This window comes from Rattus norvegicus, chromosome 14 (genome assembly GCF_036323735.1).
Source record: "Rattus norvegicus strain BN/NHsdMcwi chromosome 14, GRCr8, whole genome shotgun sequence".
NCBI lineage: Eukaryota > Metazoa > Chordata > Mammalia > Rodentia > Muridae > Rattus > Rattus norvegicus.
This window is the reverse complement of record NC_086032.1, coordinates 20,934,823-20,960,586: the sequence shown is the minus strand read 5'-3', so window position 1 is coordinate 20,960,586 and position 25,764 is coordinate 20,934,823. Positions and strand designations below refer to the sequence as shown.

At 37.9% G+C, this 25,764-nt stretch overlaps 1 protein-coding gene and 1 long non-coding RNA gene across 3 annotated transcripts in view; one reads left to right on the top strand and one right to left on the bottom strand.

Moving 5' to 3' along the window:
* LOC120096588 (uncharacterized) overlaps positions 1 to 24,721 on the top strand; it is a 69,975-nt gene extending 45,254 nt beyond the window's left edge. The window contains exons 2-5 of one of the 2 annotated variants that reach the window (XR_010057492.1): positions 1,490 to 1,555; positions 5,357 to 5,769; positions 10,586 to 11,139; positions 13,339 to 24,721. This is a non-coding gene — a long non-coding RNA (uncharacterized LOC120096588). The remainder of the gene's footprint in view (positions 1 to 1,489; positions 1,556 to 5,356; positions 5,770 to 10,585; positions 11,140 to 13,338) is intronic. The other variant, XR_010057491.1, reaches the window with a different exon arrangement.
* The window catches only part of LOC134478834 (UDP-glucuronosyltransferase 2B2), a 34,960-nt gene continuing 24,666 nt past the window's right edge, over positions 15,471 to 25,764 (bottom strand). The window contains exon 6 of the mRNA XM_063273751.1: positions 15,471 to 16,255. Coding sequence (XP_063129821.1) covers positions 16,006 to 16,255 — 250 coding nt within the window. The 3' untranslated portion in view covers positions 15,471 to 16,005. The remainder of the gene's footprint in view (positions 16,256 to 25,764) is intronic.

Sequence of the window (25,764 nt, the reverse complement as noted above, 5' to 3'; positions counted from 1 at the left end):
ATGGCTCTTTCTTATACTATATAACCTTAAACCAGGACCTAAGTAGTAATACATGAGAGTGATAGGGTAGCTCCTTTATAATAACATTTATTAGAAAATATCTCAAATACTTCAAATAGGCCAAACTTTTGCCATACATTTCAACCAGGTTAATAATATGGGTTATATTTAATTGAGTTGTTGGCCAAAGAGGTTCCATGACAATCACCAAACAACTCTGGCTACTTCCAAGTTTATTGGTCACTCTTCACAAACTGATGGTGATGTCCTGTGGCTGAAGACAGTGTCTACATCATTCATTGAACATGTAAATTTACGCTTGTGCTTAATTAGAGCTTTTACCCTTGTAGAATAGTATTCATGTTACTGGGAGACATTCTGCATGCTAACAGAAGATAAGATAATCCCCAACCCAGTTACAAACACTGATCTGCAAAGGTAATTGGACTGCATAGTATGCTTATTCAGTAATTTCACAAACGTTGTGTTAGTAACCCACCATTCTTTGATAAGTTTTAATGCCCATTCTAGGAAGTAGAAAGTTCGTTCTCTGGCAGTAGATGGGTTGATAAGAACCTGAGACTGGATAAGGCATGGAGCTGGGGAAAAACAAATATTGTTCTGTGCAAAGAAGATGATAATGATCCCTAATTATCTTCTACTATAGCCCACCATCAGTGTCTCAGCCATCATTAATCATCCTCTTGCAAGAACAAATACAGGGTCCCAAAACTGGGCAATATATAGAGAATGAAAGACTTTGGAAGACTCAATCCTAAGTGAGATGTCATCATAAAATTCTTTCCCTCAAGACTCAGGGAACTCTGTGAAAGTAAAAGCAGAAAGTTTTGAAGAGCAAGAGAGAATAGATGACATCATACAAACAGTGTCTTGCAGATACAACAGGATTGATGCACATATGAACTCATACAGACTGTGGAAGCATGCACAGGGCCTGCACAAATTAGAGCCAGATGAGTTCTAAGTGCTCGGAGGTGGACACAAGCTCCCATGCCTAAACAAGAAACTATCTCTAAATAACAAGTGTTGCAAAGGAAAATTGTTTTTTCCCAGTAGAATCTCAGAGGACGTGCAAACCACATTTAAGTATAGTTTTCATGCCAAGCTGTAAATGACCAACGCAAAACAAACTCAGTGGTTGTTTTTTGTAGATTTTTAATTTTTATCTCATATTGCTTTGTTTTGGGCATTGTTGTATTACTGTCTTTTGTTTTTTCTTTTTATTGTGGTGACTAATTTTGAATTTTATGAATTTTGTGTATTTCTTTTGCTTTTTCCTTGAGGAATTTATTAAGTCTCTCTTTTTTTAACATAAGAAGTCACGGAGTTGTTTGAGTAGGGGGGTAGAAAAGACTTGGAGGAGGTGAGAGTGGGTAAATGATGCTCAGAATATATTACATGAATTTTTAATAAAAGAAACATGCCTTGAGTTAATTTAGAACTAAGTGTTCAATTTGCTATCTTATAGTGTACTTAGCCTGTTGAAGTTTAACCTGTCATCAAGAAAACAATGAAATCAACCTCAATATGCCAGGTAATCAGGTTCCAAAACTTAAGAATAACATGCAGCTTTAATATTAAACTATGTGGTAGTCTATGCCTGTGATTCAGAGTACTATATGTGTGTACCATATATGTATATGTATATATTGTGGTATTCATTTTCTGCAAACAGGAGCCAGACTGGCATCAATCTTAACAGACAACAATATCTTAAATCGAGAGTACAACATATGAACATGGGTTGATAATGTCAATGTGTGGCTCTGGGTTTTGTTTTATGTCTCTTGATATCAATAAAGTAATGCCTTTCCTTGCAAAATTCCATTAAAGATTTCTGTTATCATATTCCTAATACTTTCCTATGCCATTTTGTGTTTTGTTCTAAATATAGAACAAAGTCCTTTGTAAGGAACTGACAGGAAATATGGGAAGGCAACAGGGGCAGACTCAGATAAGACACACAACAACCAGGCCAAAGACCACAAATTATAGATACACTGGAAGTACAGTAAGAGATGTGGGACATTTGAATTTGGGGCTCACTCTTATTCTAAACTATAAGAGGAAGCCTCTCTCTCTCTCTCTCTCTCTCTCTCTCTCTCTCTCTCTCTTTCTCCCATGTTATTGACACAATTATTGCCTAAGGACTTACAACATTTGGGATGCTAATAAATGCAGTTTGAAATAATATTATATGCCTTAGCTATTTCTATTTTCTTTTAATTTCAATTTTTTTTACTAAATATTAAAAGGGAACCTAAAACATTTCTACATTTTCAGATGCTTTGATGTTGATCTTCATCAAATTGAGCAGTGGAATGTGTATATTTTAAATAATTTATATAAAAATGTAGGACAAAACCTTCTATCAGTATTCCTACATTGTTTAACCTTTACTTGCCTGCATGTTATAAATAGGGGTCAATTTAGAAACTACTAGTAGTGAACCTTGTCCATGAAGTAAATGACCAAATTTCATATTTTTTTTCAAAATTAAATTCATGATACCGCATTTGGTTTCAAATCTCTATAGTGTTTGTGTAGTCCTAGTTTTAAGCATTATATTTGAAATTAAACAAGCATATGTCCAAGATTTTAAAGATATAGAATGTTACCTTAACTATGGATTTAAACATGACTTCCAGACTGTTTGTTTGAAATATTTTGAATACAGAGAATTTGAAAGTTGCAAGAATCAATTGTGAAGAAAAATATAAATGCATAACTATTTTTCCCATTAACTAATGTATTTATTGTCTTTTTTTTAGTTTTTTTTATTAACTTGAGTATTTCTTATATACATTTCGAGTGTTATTCCCTTTCCTGGTTTCCGGGCAAACATCCCCCTCCACCCTCCCCTTCCTTATGGGTGTTCCCCTCCCAACCCTCCCCCCATTGCCGCCCTCCCCCCAACAGTCTAGTTCACCAGGGGTTCAGTCTTAGCAGGACCCAGGGCTTCCCCTTCCACTTGTGCTCTTACTAGGATATTCATTGCTACCTATGAGGTCAGAGTCCAGGGTCAGTCCATGTATAGTCTTTAGGTAGTGGCTTAGTCCCTGGAAGCTCTGGTTGCTTGGCATTGTTGTACATATGGGGTCTCGAGCCCCTTCAAGCTCTTTCTCTGATTCCTTCAACGGGGGTCCTATTCTCAGTTCAGTGGTTTGCTGCTGGCATTCGCCTCTGTATTTGCTGTATTCTGGCTGTGTCTCTCAGGAGCGATCTACATCCGGCTCCTGTCGGTCTGCACTTTTTTGCTTCATCCATCTTGTCTAATTGGGTGGCTGTATATGTATGGGCCACATGTGGGGCAGGCTCTGAATGGGTGTTCCTTCAGTCTCTGTTTTAATCTTTGCCTCTCTCTTCCCTGCCAAGGGTATTCTTGTTCCCCTTTTAAAGAAGGAGTGAAGCATTCACATTTTGATCATCTGTCTTGAGTTTCATTTGTTCTAGGCATTTATTGTCTTTATATCCTGATCAAAAGCCCCTCCCTCCTCTCATTACCACCCTCACATGACCTCTCCTTCCCACCTCCTCCCCTTCATCTCTGAAAATTGTAGGTCACCCCCAGAAATGCATAATTTCAAATGTTAGAAATTTTACATATAATTAATTAGGAATTGTTATGAATAGTCCTGGTTCTGCTTGTATTTTGATCTAATTACACTTCCCCAAGAGGGGCTGCCTAGGATGAGGAGTTCTCAGGGCACTTCCTGTGAACTTTCCCCTAATGAATAAAGATGTCTAGGAACTAATCACTGGGAGACCAGTAGGCTGGACATCCAGGTTGGAGAGGGGAAGAGAAGAGGCAGGAAAAGGTGACCTGCTATTGGACAGGGAGAGCATGGAGCACAAAATGTAGCTAGCCAGAGACCTCCAGTGTAGATGGTGGATTCACCAGGATCGCCACTGGAGGAGTTAGATTTAGAGTAGATTACAAAATTAGGATGCTAATTGCTGTGCCCAGAGATTGTGTTACCTGTTGATTCTAAACTAAGTTTATGTGGTGTTTTCCTTCACGTGATGACTCAACAGAGTTCCAGAGAAAGGTAAAGTGGTGGGTCAGCCCAGCTAGCCACAGGAATTTGGAAGCATGGGGCTGGCATGGAAGTGACCTGACTTGCCATGGGTGCGTGAGGCAATAGAGGCAGTGAGACCAACAGTGCCAGTGGCCTTAGAGTAGGAGGGTGCATTTTTATTCTTTCATGGTATAGATGACATCCAACGTAAAGTCAAGAATCCATTAGAAATTTAAGGTTCTGGGGTTGGGGATTTAGCTCAGTGGTAGAGCACTTGCCTAGCAAGCGCAAGGCCCTGGGTTCGGTCCCCAGCTCCAAAAAAAAAAAAAAAAAAAAAAAAAAACAGGAAGAAAAAGATAGAAATTTAAGATTCTTAGCCTTTACATAAAAATATAGTTAGAAATTTGGAGGTTTGGCAAGTTGGGTAGAGTCAAGTCACATGAAAACTGAAAAAACAGGAACCTTGAAACAAAAAGGGCTCTGAGGTCCCCTGCTGTGAAAAGAAATAAGATGGCTGTGCTGATTCAGAGAGCCAGAAAATGGAAGCTGCCTACTTCTTGGGGCAGATATTGACTGAACTGTGAATTTATAAAATTGGGACTGTTTGCTTTTAGGATAGATTTTTATACAGATTTCGTCCGAATCACATGGAGAATTCTGCCCGAGGTTTGGAACTAGGTTAGGGAAAATTAGTCACTAACTCCAAGTAGAAAGCAGTGATAATTGTCTGCTATGAATAGGTATTAATTAATAGAGTCTTTAGCTCCAGGCAGAGAGCATAGCAGATAGACGGTGTATTAAAGTCAATAGGAAACTCATATTCTTTGAACGTGGGCTCCACAGGATTTTTGGGATAATTACACAGGTATGACAGATTAGGAAAAAGGCCCAAAATTTGGTTTATACAATAAGCAAAAGATTTTTTAGGATAGTAGGGAGATGGTATGAAAATAATAGTTTTAGGGAAGCTTTGAAGTCCTGCAGGATAACTCATATTCTTTGAAGGTGGGCTCCATGGGAATTTTGGGTTAATATCCCAACCTGACAAATTAGAAAAGGCCTAAAATATGAGTTTTGTCATTGCTTTACTATTTCTGTGAAAGAGAAGGCAGGATAGAAGCTTTCCTGGTTGCCCACTGAAGAATATGCTGATCTGGGAGGAAGGTTTTTAGAAAAGGTGGTTAGTGTCTATCACCCTCCAGAATTGTAAGGATCAGATATGACAAAGGGAGAAACCCAGGAGAACTAGAGTCCAGAGAATCAAACAAAAAATTATCTTGATACTAAAATTTTGTTTCGAAATTTATATATTACAGAATGTAAAGCTTTGGTGAGCTTCATCATCAGACATGCTGAACTGACCTGCTTTAACTTGTGATCTCAGGGACTTTCAGCCGAATCCAGTCAGAACACAGACATCAGAGACTACAACAATCATTAACGTGGCCTTCTTAAGGCCAAACAACTACCCTATTTCCCCTACAGTTCCCCTCAATGATATCTCAATGCCCTAACCCTAATCCCAACCCTAACCCTAACCCTAGCCCTAGCCCTAGCCCTAGCCCTAGCCCTAACTCTATAGCTGGAAATAGGTATGAAGAGTCGTCACCTGGACTTGTGCATCTGGATTTGGTTATTCTAAGTTGTCTCTCTGGGAAATCTAGAAATGGTCATAATTTGAAAAAGGAGGAAATAGCTAGAGTTGATTGTGCAGTCCTAATCTCATTTGGTAAGAAATCTTTATAATAGTTACTAAGTTGAAGTCATAATATCTTACTTTGGTACAGAATTTATTTTGATAGAAATTTAAGGTTTTCATTGGTACAAATTTCTTATTGATATAAAATTGGGGCTAATATTCTAATTCTTATAATAGGCATTGTGACCATACAACACACTTAAAAATACAAGGCTTGGATTCAGTCCTTCTTTAACGGTTATTACAAACTGTTTCTTATATGATGAGACAGTATGAGTTAAGGACCAGATATCAAATTCTTGGCTCTGAGTTAATTGCTAGGGAGCTTGCTAGATATTTTATTTATAAATAGCTGAGAGTCATTGCAGAGTACTTTACATTGATAGATAGTTCTCAAAAATGTCAGAAATCTACAGAATGTGACAATTAATGTTAATGTATTCACTTGTCAATGAGACATATCTGCTCATATGAGCTCCCCATTCATGGGTTCAATGAAGCAGGTGAGCAACTCTACCTCCAGGTGAGGTACATTATGGCTAGGTGACCACTGGGCAGGAATTGCCTATTTTTCTTACAGATCTGTACCCTCTTGAGAGGACACAGGTTACAGGTTAGGACAGCTTAGTTCTGCCAAGAGAGAATAAGCCCGTCCTTAATAATTCCTGTTCTTCAAGATTTGTCAGATATCTTGGGCCAGAAGGCTAAAGACTGATGCTCCAGCTTCCTGACATACTGGGGCTGTATAGGTAGGCAGCTAGCTGTCTCTAGAGTTTGTCTCAGCTCTGTAAGCTCTTAGGCTTTCTATATTTTCAGATAGTACTGGTCATTCTCAGATTTCTGATGGGGTTCAAAGACTAGTTATAGTCTTATAGGTAACCCAGGCTATTTAGCATTGAGAGAATATATTAAGAGGATAGTGTTCACATAGTATATGAGCTAACCAAGACATAACCCATTAAGCCTTTCTTAAGTTATGATAGATAGCAGAGTGTTCTAGTTAGCTGACAAAAATGATGGACTGAGTGTTATATTCAGGTATATTTTCTACTTTATAAATAACAAGATGGTAATAGTTGTGCTCAATTCATATCTGAGAAAAGATCCTTTTAATTGGACAGAAGTGGGAAGTGTTGTGAATGGCCCTGGTGTTGTTAATATTTTGATGCTAATTCTGCTTCCCCAAGAGATGCTGCCTGGGCTGAGGAGTAAATCACATACTCGGGTGAATTCCCGTGAACTTTCCCCTAATGAATAAAGATTTCTAGGAACCAATCATTGGTCGAGGAGTAGGCAGGACTTCTGGGTTGGAGAGGAGAAGAGACAGGAAAAGTGACTTGTTTTTGGACAGACAGAAAGAGCTAGGAGGACAATGTAGCTAGCAAGAGACCCCCAGTTTAGATGGCGGATCCACCAGGATTCACCACCAGAAGAGTTCTATTTAATAGAGCATACAAAATTAGGATGCTAGTTGCTATGCCCAACAATTGTGTTACCTGTTGATTCTAAGCTAAGTTTGTGCGGTGTTGTAACTCAACTGGGTTCCAGAGAGAAAGGTATGGTGGCAAGGCTTGGGATTGGAAGAAGTACACCCCAAAAAGAAGTTGGCATTTGGAAGCAAGGGGCCGATGTGGCAGTGACCTGCCATGGGAACTTAGCAAGCCAGGTGGAAAGGTTTGGTAGCTCAGGATCAGAGAGTCTGCTGGGCTCTCAGGCCAGGTCAGCCTGCCTGCCAGTGCCTTGCCAGCAGTAGCATGGGATTCTCAGGGTCAGAGAGTTTGTGAAATGAGAACAGGCTGGCCTGCTCACAAATGCCTTGCTAGTGGTTGCATGGATACTTATTTAATATTCCACAGCACAATAAACCTCCAAGAGTATCTTCATGTCTCAAAAATTTCTCAAGTGTGCGATTGTTACTTTATATAATTTTTTTAAAAAAGAAATGAATTCATTTTTTTAAACAGATAAGTAGTGACAGAGTTATATGTCTTCTTGCAGAGTAGACAAATAGTAAAAGAGTGTTGATTTTGAGATACTATATAATATAATATATTATACTGTATATTAATATAATGAAAGAACCATACATGTTTGTTGTCGCACTGTGGATAGCTGAAGCTTTTACTACTAAAAACGCCCATGGTTTCACAGTGTCTGAGTTTGGTGAGCTTCCTAGTTATTTCAGCGACGTACATTACAAGGAGCTTGGGGATCATGGTTTATTTCTATCTTCTGTCATCCACCTGAAAAGCTCTATCTTGAGATATAAACCTGCTGTTCGGTTTGAAAGTAGTTGGCCAGCTACTACTGAAGTATCCTCTAAAATCTACCTGGTAACTGTACTCACTCACAGTCCTCAGAAGCTTGTAGGATACATACAAACAACTCTCTAATGAGTTTTAGGTATTTTGAACTCTTCAGGAAAAAAAAGTGCTACAACCATTTTCCCATTACCCTTGTAGCAACCAATTGAACCTATGTACCCTCTCTTGGCTCTATAAAATAGCTTTGAAAAATAATTTAATGGCTTGATCAAAAACGTTCTCAAATACAGATAGGATACAACCCATCTGGTCCACTGTTGAAATCCCAGGGACTTTGCAGGCTTGCCTGAGTAAGTTTACCTGAGAAGGCTATCGCAAAATAGTTTGTTAATCTAGCAATCTTTTTTCAATTCCCAAAGTGTTTAGCAGCTTATTATCAGCAGGGTAGCCCAGTAAAGCTCGGTTAAGTAACCGATAAGATGTATCCACATACTCTGTACTGCAGGAAGCAGGACATTTGCTCACAAATCTTTATAAATTTGCCCTTGGATACTAACAAGTAGTTGTAGTCAGGTCCAATCCACTAATACTCAGACCTACTAGATCTCCAACACGAAAAACTCATCCATCAATAAAGTAAATTCTATCATTAGCAATATAAGAATCAAAAGAAAGATCATTCATGATGGCACTGTTGAGTATTTCTTCCCTAATAATTTATATCCTGTTTAGATTGAAAAATAAATATTTTGTCTGAATAATTAAAATAGTATTAAAATAAATATGACCTAGAATACTCTTAAAATATAAACCATGACAAAATGAGTTGGTAACAGGTCGACACTAAAGAAACAAATAACTATATACCAACAGACATCTAAGAAAATGAAATTGAGATATTTCCTAGAAAAGAACACCAAGTAAGAAAGTTTAAGGAAATGGTGAGTTACAATTTTGACAAAGTGTAGAAGGAAGTACCTAACAAGTCTGATATATTTACAACTGAGAATTATTAAAAAGGGGCAAAAATGCCATGGCAGTAGTGGTCCTCCAAAAGACTAAGCAAGTGGCCAGCTACAACAGAAAATGTGGAAGAAAACTAGTGTCTGCCTTTGAATACAAATAATTTGAAACTTGAAATGGAATAAGAAACTTGAAATGAAATGAATACACGTCGAAGATATTGCCACTATGATAGTACAAGAAAATATAGAAAAATCATAAAAAGTCTACAAAATAACTTCTTGGAATATTCTTTTATAAAAAGATGTGGATATTTTAAGAAATTTTATATATATATATATATATGTATATATATATATATACATATTTCACCAAAATCACTATTGTCAAACTCTAAAACAAAGATAGTCCCAATATTAGCATGAACGAGTTATCAATCCACTATATGGAATCCTACTAGACTAGGAAAAGAATTCATAGCAAATATTTAAGATTATGTGTTACAGGAGAAATATATTTAAAGTACTCAAGGAAAAAATAATATCCCCAACCATACAGTAACAGATAATTCCTTCAGTGACTTTCCATTGCCTATATATAATATAATTAGATGTGTAAAAATGGGACTGAATGGGTAAGTAATAAAATGGATAGCAAGATTTAAAATTTCCTAGAAATTGAGAATTCACTGAATAACATTATATTTAATACTTTAATTGAGGATATTCTCCATCCTTGAATTATATCTAAATATCTCTAATGGTTTATTTGAATATAACCTTTTTTTTTGGTTTTTGAAGTATTTGTGAGCCAATTCAGTCTTATTGCTTAAATTGTATCTGGTTTAGAGACACAGCCAGAATATGGCAAATACATAGGCAAATGCCAGCAATGAACCACTGAACTGAAAAACGGGACCCCCGTTGAAGGAATCAGAGAAAAGGCTAAAAGAGCTTGAAGGGGCTTGAGACCCCATATGAACAACAATGCCAAGCAACCAGAGCTTCCAGGGACTAAGCCACTACCCAAAGACTATACATGGACTGACCCTGGACTCTGACCTCATAGGTAGCAATGAATAGCCTAGTAAGAGCACCAGTGGAAGGGGAAGCCCTTGGTCCTGCCAAGGCTGGACCCCCAGTGAACAGAATTGTTGGGGGAGGGTGGTAATGGAGGGTGGATGGGGAGGGGGGAAAAGGAAAAAAAAGAAAAAAATTGTATCTGGTTTTCTAATTTAAATCTTATTTTTCCTTATGTTTCAAATGTAACCATACTAAAAATTTTTCAATTATTATTTTTTTATCTGCCATCAATTGATCTGATTTCTTTTCTGGTGATGGTATGCTATTATTACCGTGTCTCACAATTTTAACTAAACATTACAAAGACCATTTCTGTGCCCGTGAGGAAATGTGGTGAATAGGAAAACTTCAAGAGAACAATTGGTAGATATGTAAATATAGCAATCTGTCTATCTGCCTGTGTACTTAATCTATATTTATCTGTACACATAAGTGCATAAAATAAATATTAACTATAATATTAGATACTTGTCACCTCAGTTCATTAAATTTTTTCTATCTTTAGTTGATAACTGAGAAACAAAATTTCTTCTTCAGTTCCCATAGGATACGTATGTATACAGAATGATGAGGTTTTAAGAGAAAAACGGCCCATCGACACAGATTCTCCAGTGAACATTTATCTAATACTTCATAAACAAAATTCAAGCCTTGTTGACATTATGTCTAATTATCTATCTGGACAGCCAGGGAAGGGTTACCCATGTGGCTGAAGACTCAATGTCTAACTGTGAGTTCATTATTCTCAGAATTTCTGATGTTATCTGTTTTTTAAGTATTTCAAGTTTAGAAACTCAGTGCTTCTTGCTTGTGTTCGATTAGATGCCATGAAGGCAAGAGTACTAACAACCTTTAGCATCTTAATAAATGGGAATTTTTAAGTACCATTTGCCATATTATTTTTATTTTCATTCAGCTTTTAAAATGTTTTGATCAAAACAAAGGAGTGAATTCTTGATCACAGATGCTTGGACTAAGTCCTGAATTGTGTATGATGTTACAAAAAGGGGAGAAGGTCAACATCGAGTGTGACATCAGTGAGTTTCCAGAAGGTGGTTTAAAAAGCTGAAGATGGTAAAATTTGTCTCAAAGTACGTAAAATGTAACTGTTGCCTTAGAATGAGACATGTGTAATATTCTGTCTTTTAAAATATATTTATAAAATGAAAGGGTACTAGTATATTCTTATTTCTGAAAAACCTATACATATGAATTTTCTAAATTTTTACTGAAAATATATTTTTTAAATTTTAGTGAAATGTATAAAAACAACATATTCTATTTACTGAATGGAGTTATCATTATTATTACTAAAATTTCTCCTAAGTGTATTTTTTCCCCTCAAGAAGTTCAATGGGTTTTTCTTTTATAAACTCTTTTCTTACAATTAATCATTTTATTTGTTTACATTTCAAATGATAGCCCCTTCTGGGTTATCCCTCCAAAAATCCCCAGTCTCCCCCTCCCCTGCTCTATCCTCCCCTTTGCCTCTAAGAGGGTGCTTCACCCACTCACCCACTCCCACCTTACTGTTCAAGCATCCTACTATGCTGGGGCATGAAGCCTTCACAGGACTAAGGGTGTCCCCTTGTATTGATGCTAAATAAGGCCCTCCTCTGCTACATATGCATCTGGAGCCATGGGTTCCTCCATGTACACATTGGTTGGAGGATTAGTCCCTGGGAGCTCTGGGTGGATGGTTGGTTGATATTGTTCTTCCAAGGGGTTGCAACCCCCGTCAGCTCCTTCAGTCCTTCCCCTAGCTTTACTATTGGGGTCTCTAGGCTCAGTCTGGTGGTTGGCAATGAGTAAGTCTGTATTGGTCAGGTGCTGGCAGAACCTCTCAGGGAAGAGACATACCAGGCTCTTTTGCCCAGAGTATGTTCAGGAAATCTCAACTTGCTTCTACTTTTACTGGTAATTTTCCATTTACTAATAGCTGATCAGCCCTCCTTTATTCCTAACTCAGCACTAAATTGTTTAAAGAAACTATCTTAGAATTGCCTAGTTACTAGCATTTATGCAAAAGGAAAATGTGTATGCATACTAAATATTCTAAAGTTTTATAAAATAGAATTACCTTGCAACAACTAATGCTGGGATACACAATGCTGGAATAGACAAAATTCTCTCTCTTACGACACACAACCTTAGATCACCCAATAGCTCTCAAAGGAATTGTTCATTGATTCACTCTGAGTCATCAGTAATACATCCATTGGTATCACATTACGGAAAGAAAGAAAAGCACTTCCCTTTGGAGTCTTTTAACCAAGAGTGAATTAGGTTTGAATACTTTTCTTCATGCTCCCTGTATTTTCTGTCGTCTGTTGCATGAATCTGAATCTGCCTACCTGAGGACTCTGTCCTTGTATCTCTGTGTCTTTACTGAACAGCATAGCAAACATAACCTTGAAAGGAATGGGATACTTTTAAGAAGTGTTCTAGAGTTTTACAAGAGATTGAATCACTGGCTCCAACTTATCTCAGCTGATTAGGACAACAAAGAGTACCAAAAATATCATTAGTTATCAATTAATATCTGTTTGTGATTACTTTCAATCTTTATGGTGAGTTTAGGAAATTGCTTTCAACCTCTGTGTTTACTACTTTCAACAAATGATACATACACCTGTGTTGACTGTGTCAGGAGCATAGAAGGGTATATAATTTAAGATTAGAGCCATGTGTTAACTTAGGTTGTAAAAGTTGATTATATGGGAAATCCAAAGCAAATGATGTTAATTTTTTTCTAAAGTCAGGTTGAACAAACAGGTTTAGTACATGGAAGTTTAGTAGTCTTAAGGATTAAGTAACCTCAAGGTGTATCATTAACTCTGCCTGACTGTGATGTCTAGGAAAAGTTCCAGTCTCTTAATGTGAGAGATATTTTTAGAATATTGCATTGCTCTACTCACTGTCTTTCTTTCTAAAGGGTTGGGATAAAAGAGAAGCAGAGTTTTATTTTCCAACAAGAAAGCGTAGCCTGACATACAGACTGGTAGAAATCCAACCACATCTAGGGAATGTTGAGACATAGAGATGCAGCTCCCAGGCAGGATTAAGTAAGGACTGGTGACGGGTGCAAGTAGCGGCTGGAATGATGCCCTTGAGAAGAAAATGTTTTTCTCACTTGACCTTAAACTATGTTTTGCTGTGTCCTGTTTCTTTGGAAGTGATTCTTATGCTCTCTTGGTTATGGTGAGTATATTTGATAGTAAGAAGAGGGGTGATTTGTTATATGAATATTTTGATAAGAAACCTTTGTTTAGTCTTATTTCTTTCTTTAGTCTTGCCTCAGTTGTTCCTGGTATCATGGGAAAAATTATCTTATGGTATCTGGCCAAAATGGAAATTGAGGTAATGCATATTCATATCTATATAAGGATTAATAAAGCTTGCAACTGCGTGCAGTTGCTTTTGCCTTTGCTCTGCATCCCCTGTGTCCTGGTGATATGTGACCATACCCAGGCCCCCCAACTAGATGTTGACAAGAGAATAGGACCAGTGCCAGATAAGATTATATATACAAATGGCCACACGTTCTTGGCCCATGCGTAGTGCGTGATAAACTCAGTTTAGAAGATGGCTATGTCTAGATGCTTTATAGACTGGATAAAGTGAACGGCTGACAATGATATTGTATTCTCTATTTTTTAAAGGAAAATAAAATACATATCATGTAACATGAATTAGGTAATGCAAGGGTTTTTTTATAATTAATAAAGAGGATTACATAAAAAGTGTAAAGAAAGTATTCTATCCAACCTTAATTATAGAGGTCTTAGCATATAGGCTTCAACTAGAGCACCCAGGATATAAACACAAAAATATACAGAAAACCATTTCTAAGATACAGACTAGAGCTATAAGTCTTCAAAGCTAAACAAACAAAATAAGAATGAACTATTGATCATTTGTGGATATAAAGCTTGAGGTAGTGGATAAGAAATCATTAATATACTAGTGTAAAGGTCACAATTCAGAGACAGGAGGCAACTCCCTTTCAAGTTTCCACTGTGTTCTTAGGCAAGCAAGGATAAGAAGGAAGTGGAATTGAGGTTGTACTAACCTCTCACTATAGATTAATTATTATTAACTATAAATGTGAATGGCCTATATTGTTTACAATAAGTGTATGGGATTATGACTTAATACTTACCAACAAAATCAAATGATGAGACCTTTTGTAAGAAGCAAAAAAAAAATTCTTGAAGTGTCAATACTAATCTAGTCTTTTCACATAGCCAGACACTTTGTAAGAAACAAAAGCAAAACAATAATAATAAAGCCAAAGATTGTTTTGTTACAGTCCCTCATAGTATGATTTAACTCTGCCCGTATTTTGGCCTCAACCCTTATTTTTATTCTCTTTTCATTCAGGTAAGAACTAACCAATAACAATTATATAACAAATAGATAAGGGAATATATGAATAAATAAAATGACCTAAGAACAGAGCTCAGTGATAGAGTACATGCCTATAATGCCTAAATAAATAAATAAATAAACAAACAAATAAATAAACAAATAAAGGAAAAAACAAAAATCTGGGTTCAAACATCGGACAAAAGAATAAGTAGGTATGCAAACATTAAAATGATTATACTTACAAAGGTTTGTTATTCAAAACTTTAATGCACTGAGAAAATCTATAATTCACAGTACTCTGCTATCGAATCCTACAGCTACTCCTTCAGCCACAATGTAAGCAACATTATCACGTTGGTCCCCAAGCAAAGAATGCCATCCATAGGGATGCCATGGTGGATGGCTCCACCATGAGTTACAAGATTTTTAGTTTTTGAGTAGCCTAGGATCAGAATGAGGGTCTAGGAGTTAGACAGACCCCTGACAGTATTTTTGTTGTTTTTCCTTTTTTTTAATTTTTGAGAGAGAAGGAAAATGAATTTAAGTGGGCAGTGGGATTGTTAGGATCTAGCGAGAATTAAGGAAGAGGCAAATGACCAAAATATGATGCATGACAAATGTAGAGGTGAATGTTAGCAGCGAACCATTGAACTGAGAACAAACCCCCACTGGAGGAGTTAGAGAAAGGATTGAAGGAACTAAATGGGGTTTGCAACCCCATAAGACCAACAATACCAACCCACCAGAGCTCCTAGGGACTAAACCACCACCCAAAGAGTACACATAGACAGACCCATGGCTCCAGCTGTATATGTAGCAGAGGTTGGCCTCATTGAGCACCAATGGGAGGAGAAGCCCTTGGTCCTGCCAAGGCTAGATGCCCCATTTAGGGGAATGTCAGGACAGGGATGTGGAAAGTGGAGTGGTTGGGGAAGGGGACCAACCTTATAGAATGTGGAGTGGGATGGAATAGGGGGCTCATGGACAGGAAACCTGGAAAGGGAATAACATTTGAAATGTAAATAAAAATATCCAATAACAAAAATAAATTAAAAATTCTATTCAGTAAAAATATTTTTTGAAAATCAAAAAGAATTCATGCTGTAATATCTGTAACACTAGAGAAACAGAAAAGTTCATTTTTATTAGATAAGTTTCATCTCACAATACACTAAGTTCGTGTGGTTGTTCTTAAACAATATGATAGGCTTGTGACATTGACTCTAGGAGATCCTAACATACATCAATAATACTCATATTATGTGTCTTCCCAGAGGTCTAACATATTGTTATTCACCACTTCATTTCTATAGACTATATTTAGAAGTCATGGTTTCCCTATCTGAGGAAAGAGAGAGGAGAATGCCTACAAGATAGAAGAATGGAATACACTAGAAGTTAATCATTATATTACATGTCTACATTTGTTTCCTGTCTGAAACAGAACAACTTATTTGAAAATAGGACTAAAGCAGATGGTTGCAGGCTTCTTGTGGTTAGAATTAATATAATGTCACTCCGGACTTTCCCAAATCTAAAAAAGACCTAGTTCTTTTTCTTTCTATTACCCTTTTTCTTCCTTTCTCTCAAACAAAATTTTCTACACATAAACAACATTTAGTGATGACGAACGTCAGAGTTACAACACAGACCAGTAGGAACCCGATCACATCCAGAGAGTGGTACTGAAACCAGCTGAGGTCATGTGCAGCCACAGGAAGGTGCTTGGCTCCTTTGTGACGCATGACAAACTCAATCCAGAAGACGGCTCTGTCCAGGGGCTTCACTGGCTGATCATTGTGGAGTCTTGATAACTGCATGGCATTCTCCTTATAGCTAAAAGATGAACACACAAAACTATTTTGTTGCTTCTTTATGGAACATCTGATACTTTATGCAAACCGCAGGTCATATATAAGTTCAGGAATTGGTTAATACTTTCTTAGACTTTGTTGGTTTCAGAGATCTTCAGGAATTTAAAGGAAATATCGTGGAAGCAATCTGTTCCCAAGACAATGTGGTCTAATGCAGACATAAAAAAATGTAATATCCAGTATTAAATCAATACTCTCATCTTTTTGAAATAATTTTGATACCAAGCAACTATAGTGCTCAAGATTGTTTAAGATAAAAATAGGGAAAGATGCATGAATATATGACCACTAGCATGTAGGTAATTCATGTTACTGACCCAGAGAACGTGTAGTCAGCATAAGTCAGTCAATTTAGAGTTCAGAGATCTTTCATTCCTTTAATGTGTTGAGGGCTCGGAGGTTCTTGTACTCACACAAAGCACTAAAAGAACTAGGAATGTTAGTTACACAGGGGAGTCTCCTCCAGAGAGGAGATAAAATCAAATACCTGAATTCCATCCAGAAAGCTGAGAGTGGGGGTTGCTAACAACCTGGCGACCATTTTGGTATCTGTGGTGGCAGATCTCACCTTAGTGCCTCAGAATGGTTATTTCAGATTCTTCCCTCCTTAGACCACTACTGCTCCTTAGGGTAGAAGTCACATATACATGTAGCCTGCTGCCTTCTATGCTATTGGCCATAGACCATACTGAATTCTAGGTCTTTTACCTATAGATCTGACTCTCATTGTAGCCCCATGCTATGGGTATGCCTTGTTCTTGGCCCAGTGTAAAAACAAAACTAGAAAAAAAAACCTGAAAAAAGCCTTGTGGGTTTTTTTTTTATTTCACTAAACTACAGACAGAGTCAAAATATAGTTTTATAGGGTCATCCAGCTGAATTTCAGGCAAACGGTATTGGTGATAAAATACTAATATTCCGAAGTTGTTTTTCCAACAAGATATTTTTGCTTACACTCAGTGATTAAATTTCAAATTTACATGTATTTGGTAGAAAAGGTTGTGATTCTAAACTAAAGTTCCTAGTCTTATAAGCAAGGTAAGACCATGCACAATTTATTTCACATTTTAGTTACTAAATGTTTAGTCATAAAACTGTGAAAATATCCTGAACAATTAACACAATTAACACATTTACAGTTTTAATGTACCCTCTTTTGCCTCTTTTCCTTGTCTTTACATGTATAGTGTATGTGAAGTGTGGGTAGTATATACACATGGAGAGGTCAGAAGACACTCACTAGGTTTTAGTCCTTAAATTCTCTCTTATTTAAGATGGATCTGTTGTTTACTGCTGTGCACAGCAGCCTAGCTGGTCTGCTTTTACCCATTCTTCTGTCTCTACATCTCATTCTGCTGTAGAAGCCCAGGGATTACAGGCAAAAGCTAGAAGACTGAGGATCTGAACTCAGGTCTACATACATGCACAGCAAGAGCTTACACTGTGCCTCCCTTCCCAATTCCCTATTGAAAATTGTAGTTTTATAGAATCAGATAATGGAACAAAAACACTATGCCCTATGTTCTCAAGTCGTCTTAGACATACTATTTGGCTTAGTGTTAACATCAGGTTATTTTAAGTTAAGTACTATTTTAGTCCATACATATTCAAACACACACACACACACACACACACACACACACACACACACACACACAGAAACTTTCTAAAATTATTTACATCATATTTTTTATACATCAATAGATTTAAAATGATGGACTAAATGACTATTGTATGCATTAATGTTTATTATAATCATAAAATCTAGCCACTCAGATAGTTAATAAAGTTGAATCAAATTACCATCAACTAAAAACTTGGTAATAGTCTAATGTAAAATATATATTAACATTTATGCAAAAAAGTAGCTTATCCTAAGAAATATCGATAGTCCTAACCCTAATGTGATCTTCTGAAATATACCTTTCTTATAGCCAAAATATTATAACACACTTACTCAGCTATAACTGTTACATAATAAGCAATTGTTTTTTTTTTCTATTAACTTGAGTATTTCTTATATACATTTCGAGTGTTATTCCCTTTCCCGGTTTCCGGGGAAACATCCCCCTCCACCCTCCCCTTCCTTATGGGTGTTCCCCTCCCAACCCTCCCCCCATTGCTGCCCTCCCCACTAGACTAGTTCACTGGGGGTTCAGTCTTAGCAGGACCCAGGGCTTCCCCTTCCACTGGTGCTCTTACTAGGATATTCATTGCTACCTATGGGGTCAGAGTCCAGGGTCAGTCCATGTATAGTCTTTAGGTAGTGGCTTAGTCCCTGGAAGCTCTGGTTGCTTGGCATTGTTGTACTTTTGGGGTCTCGAGCCCCTTCAAGCTCTTCCAGTTCTTTCTCTGATTCCTTCAATAGGGGACCTATTCTCAGTTCAGTGGTTTGCTGCTGGCATTCGCCTCTATATTTGCTGTATTCTGGCTGTGTCTCTCAGGAGCGATCTACATCCGGCTCCTGTCGGTCTGCACTTCTTTGCTTCATCCATCTTGTCTAATTGGGTGGCTGTATATGTATGGGCCACATGTGGGGCAGGCTCTGAATGGGTGTTCCTTCAGTCTCTGTTTTAATCTTTGCCTCTCCCTTCCCTGCCAAGGGTATTCTTTTTCCTCATTTAAAGAAGGAGTGAAGCATTCACATTTTGATCATCCGTCTTGAGTTTAGTTTGTTCTAGGGATCTAGGGTAATTCAAGCATTTGGGCTAATAGCCGCTTATCAATGAGTGCATACCATGTATGTCTTTCTGTGATTGGGTTAGCTCACTCAGGATGATATTTTCCAGTTCCAACCATTTGCCTACGAATTTCATAAACTCGTTGTTTTTGATAGCTGAGTAATATTCCATTGTGTAGATGTACCACATTTTCTGTATCCATTCCTCTGTTGAAGGGCATCTGGGTTCTTTCCAGTTTCTGGCTATTATAAATAAGGCTGCGATGAACATAGTGGAGCACGTGTCTCTTTTATATGTTGAGGCATGTTTTGGGTATATGCCCAAGAGAGGTATAGCTGGATCCTCAGGCAGTTCAATGTCCAATTTTCTGAGGAACCTCCAGACTGATTTCCAGAATGGTTTTACCAGTCTGCAATCCCACCAACAATGGAGGAGTGTTCCTCTTTCTCCACATCCTCGCCAGCATCTGCTGTCCCCTGAGTTTTTGATCTTAGCCAATCGCACTGGTGTGAGGTGAAATCTCAGGGTTGTTTTGATTTGCATTTCCCTTATGACTAAAGATGTTGAACATTTCTTTAGGTGTTTCTCAGCCATTCGGCATTCCTCAGCTGTGAATTCTTTGTTTAGCTCTGAACCCCATTTTTTAATAGGGTTATTTGTTTCCCTGCGGTCTAACTTCTTGAGTTCTTTGTATATTTTGGATATAAGGCCTCTATCTGTTGTAGGATTGGTAAAGATCTTTTCCCAATCTGTTGGTTGCCGTTTTGTCCTAACCACAGTGTCCTTTGCCTTACAGAAGCTTTGCAGTTTTATGAGATCCCATTTGTCGATTCTTGATCTTAGAGCATAAGCCATTGGTGTTTAGTTCAGGAAATTTTTTCCAGTGCCCATGTGTTCCAGATGCTTCCCTAGTTTTTCTTCTATTAGTTTGAGTGTGTCTGGTTTGATGTGGAGGTCCTTGATCCACTTGGACTTAAGCTTTGTACAGGGTGATAAGCATGGATCGATCTGCATTCTTCTACATGTTGCCCTCCAGTTGAACCAGCACCATTTGCTGAAAATGCTATCTTTTTTTCCATTGGATGGTTTTGGCTCCTTTGTCAAAAATCAAGTGACCATAGGTGTGTGGGTTCATTTCTGGGTCTTCAATTCTATTCCATTGGTCTATCTGTCTGTCTCTGTACCAATACCATGCAGTTTTTATCACTATTGCTCTGTAATACTGCTTGAGTTCAGGGATAGTTATTCCCCCTGAAGTCCTTTTATTGTTGAGGATAGCTTTAGCTATCCTGGGTTTTTTGTTATTCCAGATGAATTTGCAAATTGTTCTGTCTAACTCTTTGAAGAATTGGATTGGTATTTTGATGGGGATTGCATTGAATTTGTAGATTGCTTTTGGTAAAATGGCCATTTTTACTATATTAATCCTGCCAATCCATGAGCATGGGAGATCTTTCCATCTTCTGAGGTCTTCTTCAATTTCTTTCCTCAGTGTCTTGAAGTTCTTATTGTACAGATCTTTTACTTGCTTGGTTAAAGTCACACCGAGGTACTTTATATTATTTGGGTCTATTATGAAGGGTGTCGTTTCCCTAATTTCTTTCTCGGCTTGTTTCTCTTTTGTATAGAGGAAGGCAACTGATTTATTTGAGTTAATTTTATACCCAGCCACTTTGCTGAAGTTGTTTATCAGCTTTAGTAGTTCTCTGGTGGAACTTTTGGGATCACTTAAATATACTATCATGTCATCTGCAAATAGTGATATTTTGACCTCTTCTTTTCCGATCTGTATCCCTTTGATCTCCTTTTGTTGTCTGATTGCTCTGGCTAGAACTTCAAGAACTATATTGAATAAGTAGGGAGAGAGTGGGCAGCCTTGTCTAGTCCCTGATTTTAGTGGGATTGCTTCAAGTTTCTCTCCATTTAGTTTAATGTTAGCAACTGGTTTGCTGTATATGGCTTTTACTATGTTTAGGTATGGGCCTTGAATTCCTATTCTTTCCAGGACTTTTATCATGAAGGGGTGTTGAATTTTGTCAAATGCTTTCTCAGCATCTAATGAAATGATCATGTGGTTCTGTTCTTTCAGTTTGTTTATATAATGGATCACGTTGATGGTTTTCCGTATATTAAACCATCCCTGCATGCCTGGGGTGAAGCCTACTTGATCATGGTGGATGATTGTTTTGATGTGCTCTTGAATTCGGTTTGCCAGAATTTTATTGAGTATTTTTGCGTCGATATTCATAAGGGAAATTGGTCTGAAGTTCTCTTTCTTTGTTGTGTCTTTGTGTGGTTTAGGTATAAGAGTAATTGTGGCTTCGTAGAAGGAATTCGGTAGGGCTCCATCTGTTTCAATTTTGTGGAATAGTTTGGATAATATTGGTATGAGGTCTTCTATGAAGGTTTGATAGAATTCTGCACTAAACCCGTCTGGACCTGGGCTCTTTTTGGTTGGGAGACCTTTAATGACTGCTTCTATTTCCTTAGGAGTTATGGGGTTGTTTAACTGGTTTATCTGTTCCTGATTTAACTTCGATACCTGGTATCTGTCTAGGAAATTGTCCATTTCCTGAAGATTTTCAAATTTTGTTGAATATAGGTTTTTATAGTAAGATCTGATGATTTTTTGAATTTCCTCCGAATCTGTAGTTATGTCTCCCTTTTCATTTCTGATTTTGTTAATTTGGACACACTCTCTGTGTCCTCTCGTTAGTCTGGCTAAGGGTTTATCTATCTTGTTGATTTTCTCAAAGAACCAACTTTTGGTTCTGTTGATTCTTTCTATGGTCCTTTTTGTTTCTACTTGGTTGATTTCAGCTCTGAGTTTGATTATTTCCTGCCTTCTACTCCTCCTGGGTGTATTTGCTTCTTTTTGTTCTAGAGCTTTTAGGTGTGCTGTCAAGCTGCTGACATATGCTCTTTCCTGTTTCTTTCTGCAGGCACTCAGCGCTATGAGTTTTCCTCTTAGCACAGCTTTCATTGTGTCCCATAAGTTTGAGTATGTTGTATCTTCATTTTCATTAAATTCTAAAAAGTTTTTAATTTCTTTCTTTATTTCTTCCTTGACCAGGTTATCATTGAGTAGAGCATTGTTCAATTTCCACGTATATGTGGGCATTCTTCCCTTATTGTTATTGAAGACCAGTTTTAGGCCGTGGTGGTCCGATAGCACGCATGGGATTATTTCTATCTTTCTGTACCTGTTGAGGCCCGTTTTTTGACCAATTATATGGTCAATTTTGGAGAAAGTACCATGAGGAGCTGAGAAGAAGGTATATCCTTTTGCTTTAGGATAGAATGTTCTATAAATATCCGTTAAGTCCATTTGGCTCATGACTTCTCTTAGTCTGTCGACATCACTGTTTAATTTCTGTTTCCATGATCTGTCCATTGATGAGAGTGGGGTGTTGAAATCTCCCACTATTATTGTGTGAGGTGCAATGTGTGTTTTGAGCTTTAGTAAGGTTTCTTTTACGTATGTAGGTGCCCTTGTATTTGGGGCATAGATATTTAGGATTGAGAGTTCATCTTGGTGGATTTTTCCTTTGATGAATATGAAGTGTCCTTCCTTATCTTTTTTGATGACTTTTAGTTGGAAATTGATTTTATTTGATATTAGAATGGCTACTCCAGCTTGCTTCTTCTGACCATTTGCTTGGAAAGTTGTTTTCCAGCCTTTCACTCTGAGGTAGTGTCTGTCTTTGTCTCTGAGGTGTGTTTCCTGTAGGCAGCAGAATGCAGGGTCCTCATTGCGTATCCAGTTTGTTAATCTATGTCTTTTTATTGGGGAGTTGAGGCCATTGATATTGAGAGATATTAAGGAATAGTGATTATTGCTTCCCGTTATATTCATATTTGGATGTGAGGTTATGTTTGTGTGCTTTCATTCTCTTTGTTATGTTGCCAAGACGATTAGTTTCTTGCTTCTTCTAGGGTATAGCTTGCCTCCTTATGTTGGGCTTTACCATTTATTATCCTTTGTAGTGCTGGACTTGTAGAAAGATATTGTGTAAATTTGGTTTTGTCATGGAATATCTTGGTTTCTCCATCAATGTTAATTGAGAGTTTTGCTGGATACAGTAACCTGGGCTGGCATTTGTGTTCTCTTAGGGTCTGTATAACATCAGTCCAGGATCTTCTGGCCTTTACAGTTTCTGGCGAGAAGTCTGGTGTGATTCTGATAGGTCTGCCTTTATATGTTACTTGACCTTTTTCCCTTACTGCTTTTAATATTCTTTCTTTATTTTGTGCGTTTGGTGTTTTGACAATTATGTGACGGGAGGTGTTTCTTTTCTGGTCCAATCTATTTGGAGTTCTGTAGGCTTCTTGTATGTCTATGGGTATCTCTTTTTTTAGGTTAGGGAAGTTTTCTTCTATGATTTTGTTGAAGATATTTACTGGTCCTTTGAGCTGGGAGTCTTCACTCTCTTCTATACCTATTATCCTTAGGTTTGATCTTCTCATTGAGTCCTGGATTTCCTGTATGTTTTGGACCAGTAGCTTTTTCTGCTTTACATTATCTTTGACAGTTGAGTCAATGATTTCTATGGAATCTTCTGCTCCTGAGATTCTCTCTTCCATCTCTTGTATTCTCTTGGTGAAGCTTGTATCTACAGCTCCTTGTCTCTTCTTTTGGTTTTCTATATCCAGGGTTGTTTCCATGTGTTCTTTCTTGATTGCTTCTATTTCCATTTTTAATTCCTTCAACTGTTTGATTGTGTTTTCCTGGAATTCTTTCAGGGATTTTTGCGATTCCTCTCTGTAGGCTTCTACTTGTTTATTAATGTTTTCCTGTGCTTCCCTAAGTGTGTTCATGTCTTTCTTGAAGTCCTCCAGCATCATGATCAAATATGATTTTGAAACTAGATCTTGCTTTTCTGGTGTATTTGGATATTCCATGTTTGTTTTGGTGGGAGAATTGGGCTCCGATGATGGCATGTAGTCTTGGTTTCTGTTGCTTGGGTTCCTGCGCTTGCCTCTCGCCATCAGATTATCTCTAGTGTTACTTTGTTCTGCTATTTCTGACAGTGGCTAGACTGTCCTATAAGCCTGTGTGTCAGGAGTGCTGTAGACCTGTTTTCCTGTTTTCTTTCAGTCAGTTATGGGGACAGAGTGTTCTGCTTTCGGGCGTGTAGTTTTTCCTCTCTACAGGTCTTCAGCTGTTCCTGTGGGCCTGTGTCTTGAGTTCACCAGGCAGCTTTCTTGCAGCAGAAAATTTGGTCTTACCTTTGGTCCCTAGGCTCAGGTTTGCTCGTGGGGTGCTGCCCAGGGGCTCTCTGCAGCGGCAGCACCCAGGAAGACCTGTGCCGCCCCTTCCGGGAGCTTCAGTGCACCAGGGTTCCAGATGGTCTTTGGCTTTTTCCTCTGGCGTCCGAGATGTGTGTGCAGGGAGCAGTCTCTTCTGGTTTCCCAGGCTTGTCTGCCTCTCTGAAGGTTTAGCTCTCCCTCCCACGGGATTTGGGTGCAGAGAACTGTTTATCCGGTCTGTTTCCTTCAGGGTCCGGCCGCTCCCCCACGGGAGCCCAGAGGCCTTATACAGTTTCCTCTTGGGCCAGGGATGTGGGTAGGGGTGAGCAGTGTTGGTGGTCTCTTCTGCTCTGCAGCCTCAGGAGTGCCCACCTGACCAGGCGGTTGGGTCTCTCTCTCACCGGGTCTGGGAGCAGAGCAATAAGCAATTGTTAAATGTATCACTATATATTATTTTTAAAAATAATATTGAACATATTATAAGTTCCATTTTTGTACTTAAGCAGTGTATCTAAGTGCTTATATATTTATTTTTAAATTGAAACTACAAGTGAATTTGTATAATCATACTATATTTTATAAACGTAGATTGGTATAATCTTCAAAGCCAATATTTTTCCCAGTTTCACGAACTGACTCCAGTAGATAGGAAATAAGAAATAAAAAGTTCTTCTCCCTTTTTTTTTGTTTTTTGATTTGTTTTATGTTATCCTATTTGAAAATAAGACAAATATAAAATATAAAACACTGGAAAATTTCTAGAATGATGGCAAGGCGAATCAGTGATCGACAGAGCTTTTCCCGCTGTAATACTTACGAAGGCTCATTAATGACCGCTCTCAAGGCACTGAGCAAATCTGCGCTGGTCATCGTGCTGATGGTGACTTTCACGGCTGCTCCCTTGGCCTCCATGTGAGTGACGTTGTAAGGCTGATCACCAAACATGGGAATGCCCACCATAGGGACCCCGTGGTAAATGGCTTCGTAGATCCCGTTCGTTCCACCATGTGTGATGAAAGCCCTGGTTTTAGGATGTCCTGTTTGAGGGGCAGAGTGGTATGTAGGTGCCCTTGTATTTGGGGCATACATATTTAGGATTGAGAGTTCATCTTGGTGGATTTTTCCTTTGATGAATATGAACTGTCCTTTCTTATCTTTTTTGATGACTTTTAATTGAAAATTGATTTTATTCGATATTGGAATGGCTACTCCAGCTTGCTTCTTCCGACCATTTGCTTAAAGGTTGTTTTCCAGCCTTTCACACTGAGGTAGTGTCTGTCATTGTCTCTGAGGTGTGTTTCCTGTAGGCAGCAGAATGCAGGGTCCTCATTGCGTATCCAGTTTGTTAATCTATGTCTTTTTATTGGGGAGTTGAGACCATTGATGTTGAGATATATTAAGGAATAGTGAGTATTGTTTCCTGTTATTTTAATATTTGGATATGAGGTTATATTTGTGTGCTTTTCTTCTCTTTGTTTTGTTGCCAAGACTATTAGTTTCTTGCTTTTTAAAGGGTGTAGCTTGCCTCCTTATGTTGGGC